General features: G+C 40.7%; 1 protein-coding gene across 1 annotated transcript; it reads left to right on the top strand.

The window, feature by feature from the left end:
• Positions 1–1,659: 1,659 nt before the first annotated feature.
• LOC145441737 (sialate:O-sulfotransferase 2-like) lies at positions 1,660–9,066 on the top strand. The gene is made up of 7 exons (XM_080319674.1): positions 1,660–1,789; positions 1,854–1,933; positions 2,883–2,985; positions 3,046–3,445; positions 4,124–4,383; positions 5,630–5,833; positions 7,006–9,066. Exons 4-7 carry the CDS (start codon positions 3,231–3,233, stop codon positions 7,359–7,361), a joined length of 1,035 nt encoding a protein of 344 aa, XP_080175800.1. The 5' UTR covers positions 1,660–1,789; positions 1,854–1,933; positions 2,883–2,985; positions 3,046–3,230; the 3' UTR covers positions 7,362–9,066.
• The last annotated feature ends 5,394 nt before the right edge of the window (positions 9,067–14,460 follow it).

Below are 14,460 nucleotides of genomic sequence, written 5' to 3'. Positions count from 1 at the left end.
AGTTCGATCGAGGTCGACTCCAGAATTCCTACACGTATGTGTAGCAGGTTTAGATGGACTCTTCCTCGCCATATCACCCGCGTAGGCGTTATCTTACGAAAGGTTTGGAAGTGGGCCGTGATACAAGTCGGCAGTTACGGAATCAAAAATAACGAATATCGGCCTGGTGTAAAGGACCATTACCTGTGTAGTCACAAACACCATGAACACCGCAAACAGCAACAACCACATTTCGAGTGCTGTGATTGGGGAGATCTGGACTAGATTAGGGTTACCATATTTTCGTGAGGCAAATTCCGGGCACTCTTTAGCGCCCACTAGCGGATTCATGACACATTGTCCGCCAATATGACGTCACACTAGCAAAGCTTTGCCTTTCGACCATAAATGGTCACGATCCGGATCATTTATCTGATTGTGGGTTGTATCCAGGATCAAAATAATATTTTTTCAGCCCCCGCCCATCAAAATTAACACTGATCTTGAGCCCCCCATAGGGTAATCATGCAACTTCTGGACCTCACTAATAAAGGTTACTAATACATCTACTAGTTTCCATATGCATCTGGTCGTTAAATTTTATGAATGAAATCGGTCTATAATATTACTTCTTACATTTATTACTATAAAATTTTGATCCTTCCTCTGCCCACATGTGATCATAGTTAGTGGTAGCGCCAGTGGAGGGTGATGATTTTGAAAATACAGGGAACGGAATTATGCATCGTAAAGTTATGTCATGTCACATGGATGAGACAATTTATGAGCCTAAATGCAGATCCGAACCAGCAAGTTGCACATCGGGTGGTTTTCAACCTTTCATGGTGGCAACTCCATTTCTAATTTGAAAATGTTTTGTAGCCCGCCAGCTCATATTCGATAAGTTGATTACTGAGAAACGGTTAGAACCTTTGCCCAGACTTACTCACGGCCCATTTTTGAAGCTGATTACGATCAATATCTTCGCGAATCCCAGAATAAAGACAAACGACCCCCAGCTATAGAGCCAATATCTTTGACTAAAGCATCGAAATGGCTTTAACCGACTCCAGTACTATACCATTATCCTGTAATTGCGATCACAATTAGACTTATTTCAGTAAATTATGGTCATTTTTAATGATTTTTGATTGCATGTTCTGCGATGGTGGTGAAACGAGGAATGTGACAGTAAATCGCGCGCAGCGCGAAGAAAAATTTCAAGTGGTATGAATCTGCCCAAAAATAATATCGTTTCTGATGATTTACGAAAAGATTTTGATCCTATTTCGAACCGTCAAAATTCTGGACATTTAGGCCTATTTTAGAAATTCCTCCCGGACGCAGTTTGAATGATGAAATTCCGGACATGTCCGGGAAATTCCGGACGTATGGCAACCCTAGACTAGATCGAGGGGTCTAGATATATTTGGTTGTGATAAGTCCAATCCAGGCACACGGCTTTTCACAGTGGAAAATAGCATCGAAGCTATAATTCTCGTTCATAAATTAACTCTCAGCGTCAACGAGCGTACCATTTCAGTACCCGAAAAATCATGTCTCACTATTCAAACTGAATCAATAGAGTTGAAACTTAATCCAGATATCATTCTGCCCAGCTTTAATTACCAGGATGCCTATAGCAGTAAAGACATCATTGAATTGTCTACAACGCCGATACGTTGTATGTACGGATATTTACATTTCCTGGCCAACGTTTTCCCACATTCGTGTTCGACATGTGATGTAATGTAGGCGAGCTTTCGGACATGCGAAGATTGGCATTGGTCTTGGCTTTGTTTCTTTTGACGTAAGTATACTGATATCTTAAAGATAGGCATCGCTATAAACATTTTGGTGCGGGCGTATTATAGGCGCTGGAGAATTCTCTTTCGAGACGATAGTCAAGGTCTGGAAACCCTGAGGAGCGCATATGTGAAGCAGGCTTATGAGTGTAAGAGAGTTTTACCTTGTTTTCTCTCAGACTGGTGGTGTGCATTGTGCTAGCGGTAAGTCTTGGTGCTTCGATTGTGTGTCGTGTTGGTAATTAGGAAACGTTTTTATGACTTTCTTAAGTACGGTTGAGCACAAAGATTCGAATATTCATTCTAATCTATTTATTAGGCTCAGGCTAAAACTGAATTCTGTGACTAATTAATGACTGACAGTTTCTACTTTCACGGTTATCGCAGGCAATTTGAGTGAAATTTATGATCTGGGTTTAGTTGGCGTTCATATCTGATTTTCTCCGAAATATCCCAGTGGCATCCCTGGTTGTAAGTATAGCTTAACTACCAAGTCACGATTGAATCCGATTTCAAAAACCAGCCAAACACAAATGTTACAGGCACAATAACCCACATATATCATTAACAGATTCGAATTGGAAGCAATTTGACAATTTATGACGCACATTGTAATTTATGACATAGTCAGCCTTATGTATGTCTAATAAAGAATATTCGTGCGAATCAAATTATAAAATGCACGGAACAACTCGTGAAAACAGGACCGACACAAAGCAGCATATATTAATGCGATTCAAGATTGTCAAATACCTTCTGTCGTACCAAGTCTATAATACTTAATTTAATAATTATTGACTCCAATAAGGGTAAATGAAGGATCTGCCTCTGAAAATCACATTGAAGATGGGTCCTAATAAATACTGGTACGGAGTGAATTGGTCATTGGCCAAATGATAAATTAGATGCCTTGATATAACCGAGCAATCATTCCGATTGAATCAATTAAATTGCAATGAATGCAGCTTTGAAAGTAATCTGAACATGAACAATTGAACATTTTAAAAGATGGGTTGATCAAAGTATGAGGATTTCGGTTAATAAGATCTCGCACTTTGTCAGAATGCTACCATCATCTATTGTGAATTGCTTATTCAGCCCAATTGATTGGTTGCTTCGTGAACGTAAACGGACTTTTCAAAGAAACTGTTTCCGCTAAATACTTCGACATCGTCAAGAGCATATCGGAATGTCGTGATCGGTAACCGAAGATTCCATCTAACTGGAGCCTCATTATAAACAACCTACTTGTAACGTTAAGGAAATATACGCACTTGTTGATTGCTCCCGGGAGGAATTGGGAGTGTGCGAAAAAGATGAAGCACGGCCTACGTAATGTTCAATATGAACAAGTTGATTGCAACGTTAATTCTTCTAAAATATATTCGACCGGTAAATCCGTCGGTAGGTTTTTCACAAAGTTTTGAGTTTACAATATAAATTTCAATGTACTTTCTTCGCGTTTTACCAATAGGCGTTAGTGACATCAAGCCAATATGTGATATCAATGCCAAAAGGATGTTGACACTCAAGTCATTACAACGCCATGAGAGTAATTCGGACTATGTGTCATGCATTCGAAGTTGCGCCTCTGCCAGGAAAACATGGGCGATGCATTTTGATCGGGACCACTGTTATTGTTCGCTAGACATCAAATTGAGGTGAGAGAGTCAAAGTCATGACTGTGTGTAGGATGCTCACTTGCTCAGTGCTCAGTAGGGTTGTAAAATTATTTCATTCTCAAATATCACTGGTTACTTGAAAAAATATTAGGTTGATTAAATAAAACGATGCGCATATAATTTGGCTCAAGTTCGACTACAGAAGCAAAGTCATTAGAGTAGAAATTTGGGATTTATTGAAATAGTCTCATTCAAATTGCATTGGCTAGTCGAATTTCATGGCATAACAAATTTGGGTCAATTTTGACCCATAGAAGCGAAAGTGTTAAAGAGGGAGTAAATAATTTTGGCTTTGAAAAAATTGTATTTACGGAGGAAACTTCCATCATTTAGCTACGCGGAAAATTATGTCTAAATGTTTATGAACGAAAAGTAATGCTGATTTATATGTCTTGATCTGTACAATTTCCCGGAACCACAGGTATTGCCACATATTTGAAATGTATTTGTCGCCAATTCTGTTAAAGAAATGAATTTCATAAAAAAATATTTTTTTTTACTCTAATAACTTCACTTTTCCAGGTTGTGTTTGAGCCACATTTTGCGTGCAGCGTTTTCAGACAACGTAGAATTTTTTCAGTCAACCATTGAAATTTGGAAAAAAAAGTTTTATTTCCAACATCCCTAGTTCTCAGTACAGATATTCTCATATTACAGCTTGTTATGTAGCAATAAAGCAACGGATAACTACTGGGTACAAACCAGCACTGGTGAAGAAATTTTCAGCGTATACCGTACCCCTGTTGCGATTAAGAACTGCCACATGTCGAAAAGGTATTTCCCCGACGGAAAGGCGCCGCCTATCGGCATCATCAGTTATCCCGGGTCCGGGAACACTTGGTTTCGGCATCTTCTCGAAAAATCGACGGGTTTCTACACCGGGAGCGTGTATGCGGAAAAAGAGCTCTTTGAACATGGTAAGAATTTATTTTTTGTGGACTGCAACGTCAAGTTGTGAAAATTTACACATAGTGATATTAGAGCTTGTCTCGTTATTGGTAGGACTGGTCACGATGATACGAGTACTTGAATCTGAACCGTAGATTAATTCTACTGATCCGAGACGAATAGTGAGAGAGCTAAATTGATTCCTTCCCGCCCAATGAGAATTAATTTATCAACGATAATATATAACCATGGCACACGAACGAGAACGTACCTCGAACTTACACCACGGTATAAATCTACTGGGCTGGCCAACCTTTTCAGCTGAAGGGCCACATTCGATAGACGAACTATTGCGCGGGCCACTAGCCGCGCAAAGCGCGAAAAAATTTTCAAGTTCAAGGTCTTTAATATTGTCACTTGACTATATTGCGGGCCTGTTGTATATCGCTGGGCTCAGTTTGCGAGGACTGGGCCATTCGGCGCATGGACATATCGATATCGAAAGCTGCGACCAACATGCGTCAATCATTTCGTGCCTAGGTTTCACAGTCGACGGTCTTACTGCAAGCGCAAACGCAATGTCGCATATGTTGAATGACACTTTGTCTCGTAATCGCGAATATAGTTAGACTCTATCTGATACATTAGGTATTCTTCCATTTTCACAAAAGGGCAACAATATTAAAAACAAGAAATCGAGTGACAACATGTTGCACCAAGCTTGTAGAAAATTTTACCTTTGATAAATATATCGCAAATTATTCTGCTTTATTGTAGTGTACGACGATATACCATTATGTGAATGACTGGTGGATCTGTCAATGCGTCGTAACTGATATTTTAGTCATCACATCTCAAATGTTACGGTCAGACTAATCAAATTTTTGGTTCGCCTTGCAAGTTCACAATCAGTGCAAGCTATTTTTGATGATATTAGAAATTTCGGAAATTACCTCGCGGGCCACTCAAAACCTTCTCGCGGGCCACATGTGGCCCGCGGGCCACGGGTTGGCCGGCCCTGTAACTACAACATTTTAATCCAAGTTATGTATGCACGTAGGGACGTAGGATTTATGACTGTGATTTGTTTTAGTTACCACCATATTCGGCTATTTGGGTGTGAATACACACCCTGTCCTCTCAGAGTATAATTATTTGTAGTCGCCAAGCACAAATCATTTATACGAAATGCCGTAAATAACAATTGTCGAAGTACCAGTATAAATATTTGTGGTTTTCATAGATGGTAAAATTTATTCCGTTTCAATCAACTAGGTTTTTTCGGGGAAATGGTCGATTCCAGCGATGGCACCACATTCGGCGTGAAGGACCACAACATTCACGGCAAAAAGAGATCCGGAAATTACGAAAAAGCCATAATTTTAATCAGAAATCCATATGACGCGTTCGTAGCAGAATTCAATAGAAAATCAAAGGGACACGTCGGTCACAGAAACAGCGATGATTTCATCACTACCCGTAAGTATAACTATAAGACGCCGCATTCTCAAAGAAAAGAGTTTATATTCGTACTCAAAATATTGGTACACGATAACAGAACATACCTGGTCCTCATCATTTTATTAAATTTTTTATCAAATCAATACGATCCGAGATAACGATATAACGAAAAGATAAGCGGGTGCCGAAGCGACGTGAATAGTCTTTCACCCAGACACCCCCTTGGCTTACAGCATGTAATAAGAGGCACAATTAATGCTGCATGTGTCAGTAGGCGATGTCGATAAGTAGGCTAATAATATGGATATAGAAAGCTAATATGTAACCAACTATACATATATAAGAAATATGGATTTTATGGAAGTGTTGTTACATGCGATTGTTCCAGTTGACACATTTGGTGATGTTTAAGAAGTCAGCTTTTACTTACGTTACGGCATAATGTGGCCGAATCGTCGCTAGGCGACGTGTACATTATTATATTACGTTACGGAAATTTAGAGTTGCAATTAACTATATGACATCACGTGACATCATAGGTTCATGTAAGGTTTCCGTTCACACGAACCAGAACCCATCAGTATGGCTGGGCAAAATCGAGTACCTGAGTGATTCGATTCTGAATAATAACGGATTATGCTTCGAGTCGAGTCGAGTAATCGAGTATCACTTATTATGACGTCATACCATAATGTAATATGTCAAAGTTCAAATAGATACCATTTATGCGACCACAGAGAATATAATGCCTGTTATCCATCACATTAAAGATACTTTGGTATTTTTTTTTGACCTCGCCGATTTCATTGCATTTGGTGACAAGTTGTGTGATGAACATGACTTCGGATATGTGCTATTTCCAGTAACGTTCGTAGCTTAGTACCATATGTTTTGTATGCTACGATACCACCAATCAGGTTTCAAGGCTTCAACAGTGAAAATTAGTATCGAAACTATAATTCTCGTTGTAAATTAACTTTCAGTTGCGAGAGCAGCGTATAATTTCAGTACTCGATAAAATCTTATTTTACTACTCGACTCGAATCAATAATATTAATACTCGATTCAGATTCGAGTACTCGAATCATTGTGCGCAGCCCTACCTATCAGGGCTTCGCACCTTCCCTGATGAATAGCTCCTTTCACACCAAAACGATACGATAACACCGTGTCAATACACTTGCTTTCAGAATGGACCAAATTCGTGTGGAATAGTTCAAAACGGTGGCAACAATCTCTCAAGAGCGTGATTGCGTGGGAGCAGCCCAAACTTGTAATATATTACGACGACCTCATCGCGCACACCCGTAGAACAATGAAGACTATCGTTACATTTCTTGGAATACCTCCGAGAGAATTGGACACCAGACTAGACTGTCTCGTTGTTGACAACGGCGGATTTTTTCGCCGAAAAAAGTCGACTTCGAAGCGGCATCTTTACACAAGGCCGATGATAAAACGTATCAATAATTTCATCGGCAGTGTGAGGGTGGAAATGCTAAAACAAAACTTGCACACACTTCCCCCATACGAAATGAGCATTTAACAACCAGCCAATTAGCGATAACACTGGCCAACAAAATGATTTTTTTCAGGCAGGAAATCTGAGAGTCGTTTTAGGGGTTTTTGAGGTTGCTGATTACGAATATCACATTAGTTTTGTCAGATTGGCTCTCTGTCAGAAGATATTTATACCCCTAAAAAAGCCCAAAATTACTGTATGTACCTTTAAATATTTCACTTGGTAGGAAGAAAATTGTAGTTTTTCTAATTTTATACTGCGCATAAATGGATAATTGCCTATGAAGAGCCCTCATGTCATTCTCAGTCATTCTATAATATCAACATGGCATGATGCGAAATATTTGTTTGTCCAAACAGCAGTTTGTCAAGCCTAAAAATTGTACCTTTGTACAACGGAAATTCATATTTTCCTGTATCAATTGGTCATTCTACCAAGATTAAAGAGGAGTATAAAACTATAAAATTTGTCCTTACAAGGCTTAACTACAATACTCATACGTGTCTCATTTCTCTTGACTGGTAAATGAAGAATTTTCCACTGAGTTAACAAAGTGGGTATACCTAGTAACCCTATCAAACGAGAAACTTAAATCTGGTATCCCGTATATTCGAATGCTGATGAAAGATTACAATTTCACATTAGGAGGAGCTCACAGCATGTAATTTCTCCTAATATGTAGTAAATTAAACTTTTTAGCTGATCACAATGCACCCAACTACAAACAGTTGGTCCGAAAATCCGTATCTGCATATCGAAAACTTGGAACAAACATGAGCACAAAAGTTCACTTCCTGTTCAGTCATCTTGATATATATCCTGATCATCTTGTCGATTAGCAAGGGGAGAGGTTCTACCAAGACATCAGAACAACAAAAAAAAGATACCAGGGCAAATGAGATGAACCATTGAACGTACTATGTTAGACCATTGCAGGAACCTTTCGAGAACCTGCACTAAATAGCTTACAGGCGAAAATCGTACAAAAATCAATTTAGATTTAAAATATATCAATAATATTGTATTCCAACTGATTATTTCAAATTTACAATAGGTGGTTGGTGTAAAACTGATTGAATAAATGCCACGTTATTTGAGTATCTAGGCAAATACTTATGTACATGACTGGAGTTAATTTACGTACATGGTATTCGTGAAAGTCTGTACTTATGATAAATCTATTACCCCTGAATATAGTGTGGTGATTGTTAAAGACACTTGGTTGATTACTGATTACTGTAATTAGTTTACTTCGCTCTGTTCATTCTGTTTGTACCTCAGTTGCTTATGTCTGTATGCTTGGAAGTGCATGTCTTAGTTCCGTTTAGATTGTAGCCGAATTTCAGTTAATATAAACCTAGAAAGCTCTATCAAGCAAATTCATCTACGCTTTCCTCGAAAGGTCAGAACAATTTTATTAACTGCTATTGATACAATCGACTCTGGAATGGCTTTCTCGCAAGAGAAGTATATCCGCGTGCCGGTTCTAGAATTGTTACCAAGCTCTCAAGATTCTTTGAAAGTGTTCAACCACTGGGACAAAATGTTTTCATATCGGCTGTAGAGTCTTCTTTGCCACCGACCAGCGGCACAGACACTGGACAACCATCTAGCAGTGGCAGCAGCGACGTAGTTGTCGATAAGTTGGCTATTTTGACTGGTTATATATCGCCAAGCGTATACTCTCTAATTGAAGATCGTGGCACATTCGAATCGGCCATGGCGCACCTAACCAAGTTATACCGGAAGAAAAAAAATATGATGTATGCTAGACATTTACTAGCAACTGCTAAGCAAGACTCTAGCGAGACTGTCGCCGAGTTCTCTCAAAAGTTGATCGCTGTATCGCGCGATTGCAATTTCGAAGCTGTTAGTGCAGAAGAGCACAAGATGGAGGCCATACGAGATGCCCTAATTACAGTCTTGCGCTCATCTGGTATTAGATTGCGTCTTCTTGAACATGATGAGTTGACGCTCGAAAAAGCCATGCAGATAGCCGACTCTCTTGAACGGGCACACGCATTTTCCTCGTCCTATTAAATTTCTCCCACCGCTAACATGGTTTCGGGAAATCAGGAACTGCAGAAGAATTCACACCCGCCAGAGCAATCGCCTGCATTGTCCCACAGTTCTGAATTGGCTGCTTTACAGAGTAAGTCTTCTGAAAGGAAAACGTGTTTATTTTGTGGCGGTTTTCATACTATGCTTCGCAAGTTCTGCCCTGCTCGAAACAGCGAATGCTCGAGATGTGGCCGACGGGGTCATTTCGCCAAAGTTTGCAAATTCAATTTGGCAATGCTGGCCGGTGTACCCGGATCTTTGCAGAGATCGGCGTTCGAAGTCTTGTTGCTGAGAAGTTGGTTGAAGTACTGGTAGATTCAGGCGCGTACGAATGCTACATTAGCTCATCGTTTGCAAAAATTCTCAATCTCGTTCTTACTCCTCGGGACTATACCATTACCCTTGCATCAAAATCTTCTTCTGCTCGGGTTATTGGTCACGTAAACGCGACACTTCGTATTGAAGATAACGATTACGGCGTAACTCGATTTTGCTTCGTGGATGAATTGTGCGCCGACGTAATTATCGGCTTGGAATTCCTCAAGCAGCATAAAATAGTCATCTTTAACTTCGGTGGACCGAAAGGAGATCTCGTGATAGGACGCAAGCATTGTGCTGTAGCTGCTGACAAAGTAAAGGAGCCGCCTGAAATATGCAAGTTCTGCGACCCAGGCGTGAAACCTGTAGCTGTGAAGTCGAGAAAATATAGCTCAGAGGATCGATCTTTCGTGCGTAGCGAGGTCTCGAAACTCCTCGACGAAGGTATTATAGAGCAGTCGGTATTTCCTTGGCGAGCTCAAGTTTTGGTAAAAAAGGACCGTTGCCATAAGAAAAGGTTAGTGATTGATTACTCGCGAACGATAAATCGATACACCCCTCTGGACGCCTATCCGTTACCGAAAATTGACGATATTGTCAACGAAGTTGCAGAAGGTGTTGTTTATAGCACGATAGATCTCAAGTCTGCCTATCACCAGGTGCCACTCTCTCCGGCTGACAGAGCCTTTACGGCATTTGAAGATTATGGTCGCCTGTATCAATTTCGTCGCCTACCTGCGGCATCACCAATGGGGTCGCTGCATTCCAGCGTTTCATTGACAAGTTCATAGCAGGCAATCACCTGAAAGGCACGATACCTTATTTAGATGATGTAACTATATACGGAAGGAATCAAAAAGAGCACGATGAGAGGCTCTCTACGTTCATGTCAGCCGCCGATTCAACAGACCTAACGCTAAATAAAAGTAACGCTTTTGGGTTTTCGAAGCTCTCACTGCTCGGCCAACTGATATCCCACAATCCAGATCGTTCGCGTCCGTTGACGCAAATGCCGGTTTCAAGCGATACTCGTAGTCTATAACGCGGTTTGGGGATGTTTTCGTACTATGTAAAATGGATTCCCTCCGTCTCCTATAAAGTAAAACCCTTATGTGGGAATGTCGTGTTCCCCTTGCTTGATAAGCAGATAAATGCGTTTGAAACGTTAAAACAGAATCTACTTCGTGCTTGTTTGAGCTGCATCTATGATGACGAACCGTTTCAAGTTGAATGCGATGCTTCCGACGTCGCGATAGCCTCTATTCTATGCCAAAAATGCAGACCCGTTGCGTTCATGTCTCGAACACTATCAAAATGTGAAATGAAATACCCTGCTGTAGAAAAAGAAGCACTGGCCACCGTCGAGTCTATTCGAAAATGGGGTTTTCTCTTGAACCGATATGAATGTACATTGATCACGGATCAAAAGGCACTGTCTTTCATTTTCCGCAAAGATCATCCGAGTAAGATTAAAAATACGAAGCTCACTCTGTGGAAACTCGACTTAAGTCCGCTAAAGTATCAAATCATTCATCGCCCTGGATCCGAGAATATCGGACCTGATACTTTGTCTCGTGTGTGTTGTTCGACTATGGGCCAGCCACAAATGAGCCTTCAAGAGATACATGAAGCGCTGAGTCACCCTGGAATTCGACGTCTTGATCCCTTTGTCCGATCCAAGAACCTCCTCTTTTCTATGGAGGATGTTAAACGAACTTGTGCGAATTGTCAACTATGTGCAAAATTGAAGCCTCGGTTTTTCAGGTCAAATCAAGCGAACAAGTTGATAAAAGCTACTCGACAATGGCAACGTATTAGCGTCGATTTCAAAGGTCCCGTTGATGGACCGAGGAAGTTCGTACTTGTTATCATCGACGAATACAGTCGTTTCCCATTTGCTTATCCTTGTCGCGACATGACCTCGTCTACCGTAATCAATTGTCTTTCAAATCTGTTTTTGCTTGTCGGTGTACCGGAATATGCACATAGTGACAGGGGTGCATCATTTCTATCTAATGAAATCACTTATTTCCTGACAAGCAAGCGTGTTGCCACCGGCAAGTCGACTCCCTATCACCCGACGGACAATTCGCAATGCGAGAGGCTCAACCAGACTCCGTGGAAATCCGTTGAATTGCTTTTAGAAAGTCGGAGATTGGCCGAAAAACATTGGGACTCAGTTTTGCCGGATGCTATGCATTCCATCAGGTCTCTCTTATGTACGACGACTGATTGTTCTTCTCATGACCGGTTTTTCCCATTTGAGAGGAGATCCATGCTAGGCGACTCTATTCCCGACTGGCTTCTTCAAGGCGGCACCCCGTGCTCTGCGAAATTTTGTGCGGAACAAAGGCCACCCGCTTGTGAACGAGGTAGAACTGTTGGATGCTAACCCTAAATACGCCTTAATACGACACAGAAACGGCGTAGAATCCACGGTTCCGGTTAAGGATCTCGCACCCTACCCTGTTTCTGAGAAACCATCAGGGTCGCGTGAAAGAAAGGAGGAAGAGGTTTCCCCGAGCAGCGATTTAGTTGAGAGGATTCCCGATGAAGTAACGAAGTCGTCCGGAGGCGAGAGAGATGACGCTGCTTGTGAACCCCATTCTCCAAGTTGCGATGAAGTCGCGCAGTCCAGTAGCAGCAGAGATGCAGAGGAACGTCCGCTACGCCGATCCACGCGCATAAGGCGCGCTCCCGAACGTTACGGGCATGGGACCTCGTAGACGCGAGTCCCTATTTTTCTTGGTGGGGGTGAATGTGGTGATTTTTCAAGACATTTGGTTGATTAATGATTACTGTAATTAGTTTACTTCGCTCTGTTCATTCTGTTTGTACCTCAGTTGCTTATGTCTGTATGCTTGGAAGTGCATGTCTTAGTTACGTTTAGATTGTATAGCCGAATTTCAGTTAATAAAAACCTAGAAAGCTCTATCAAGCGAATTCGTCTACGCTTTCCTCGAAAGGTCACAACATATAGTGCTGTTGCTGTATTTTGATATAAAATAGTCTTCTGTGTGTAAAAATAAAAAGTAGATCGAATTTCTAAACTTTATAGTACGACGAAGCCAATTTTATATCTACTCACTACCCCGAAAATGGGAGATTTTGGTCAAAATAGCCCCATGGGTTATCTCCGCAACAAGAGTCAATTTGAAAAAACTGAGGTCATATTCGGAATCAGTGCCCTTCAGAACACCCCATACCACTCTTACTTTGTCTGCCTAAAAATATGTGTTGACCAGTGAATCAACAGATATCACCGAATGAGCGCCATGGTAACGCAGGAATGAATGATCACCATCCACCAACTGTAATGACAGAGATGAAAACGAAGTACTACTAAATCTGTCCGAAGTACGCGAGTAGTTTTGCCCTGCAGCTACCACCAGTAAATTATATTCCCTACCACTTCCCTTTTACCATATTTTTTGACTTACCAACGTATACTTTTCGCGATTTTTGGTTTGTCAAGTTCAAGTAGAAGTATTCTGTGAAGTGAAGGCACGGTAATTTTCGTTTGTTGAGGCTCATGATGGTCGCGAGGGTAGCTTCTCTCGCATTGTGATTTCGCTGAAAAAGCATCACGTCTATGTTTATTGTTCACGTTGTTCAGTTGGACACATTCCATATGATTTGAGTCAATTCCCGTGTATCAGGACCGATACTTGAAAAATAGGCTCAGAACCCGTCGTTGATCTGTCTGAATAAAACATGTTAAAAGTGAGAAAAATGAGTATATTTTAAAATCGAGCATTTCGATTTCACCCAAGAGTTTCATAAAGCTGAGTGAAGCTTGACTTGAACTCGATCATGAAAAGTAAACACTATGACTTCAACTCGACCCTTTGTCACCTCACTTGGTCTCGGACTTCAGTTGCGATTTACTCTGACTTGACGTTACTCGAGTCGTTTTCTTTAATATGGACATGACTGGAGTCGACTTGAGTCAAGTTGTATGTTTAATCGACTTTTACTCCAGTCATGTATACGACCAAGTCATATAACCCAGTAGAGGCATTTCGTGGTAATTCGATGAATAGCCATTAGTCAAGTTGCTACATTTATTGTAATTTCAGTTCCAGTGTTTATAAAATAACACCACAAACTATTATAGGTGAGGGAAATTACCATGGTATAAATGCGAGGCATTTGATATCACCGACGCAGAGTTGTAACAAATGGGTTGAACCTGACTTGAGCTCCGAGGACGTGGACTCGGACTCTCAGTACTATCACTCGATCCCGACACGCTGCTCACGACTTGGACTCGGGCTTGACTCATTGGTTTATTCAAAATGACTCCACATAACTTGAATCAAAACTGTTTAAGTAGGATTGACTTGTGACTCGGAACCGTGTGATTTGATTAGAGCCCGGCTTCAATGCAATAAGTTCTAAATTTAATCTCACTAGCTTAACAGAAATTCATCCAATACAATGAGATATGCCGGACGTCATTGTACATTTGTGGACAATATCAAAATAACTTTGTGAAGCACAGTTTCGATCTCATTGCTAATCTTGCATGATTACGGTTCACTAAAACTATATAAACTAATTTCGTACTGTAGAAACTAAAAATTTGCTACCAGTTTTGAAAATTATGTTTTTATTGATAAGCAGATTTCGAAACGATGAAATATTAGAATGACAATCGGTATCGAAACCGAGCAAATATTTACAGACACGTATCAATATGTTGACAGAACAGTCGATGAAGTTTAACAATACCGTAAGACAA

This window comes from Botryllus schlosseri, chromosome 6 (assembly GCF_051294905.1).
Source record: "Botryllus schlosseri isolate E-star chromosome 6, Bs_hap1, whole genome shotgun sequence".
Classification (NCBI taxonomy): Eukaryota; Metazoa; Chordata; class Ascidiacea; order Stolidobranchia; family Styelidae; genus Botryllus; species Botryllus schlosseri.
Note: the sequence above shows the minus strand (reverse complement) of the source record. Positions and strands in the feature narration are given on the sequence as shown.

What these genes read in the sequence shown, in the direction of transcription:
- LOC145441737 (XM_080319674.1), top strand. Translation starts at nt 3,231, where the DNA reads ATGTACTTTCTTCGCGTTTTACCAATAGGCGTTAGTGACATCAAGCCA. An exon ending in AAAAGAGCTCTTTGAACATG is followed by an intron (nt 4,384 to 5,629) that starts GTAAGAATTTAT and finishes TCAATCAACTAG; the next exon opens with GTTTTTTCGGGGAAATGGTC. An exon ending in CGATGATTTCATCACTACCC is followed by an intron (nt 5,834 to 7,005) that starts GTAAGTATAACT and finishes ACTTGCTTTCAG; the next exon opens with AATGGACCAAATTCGTGTGG.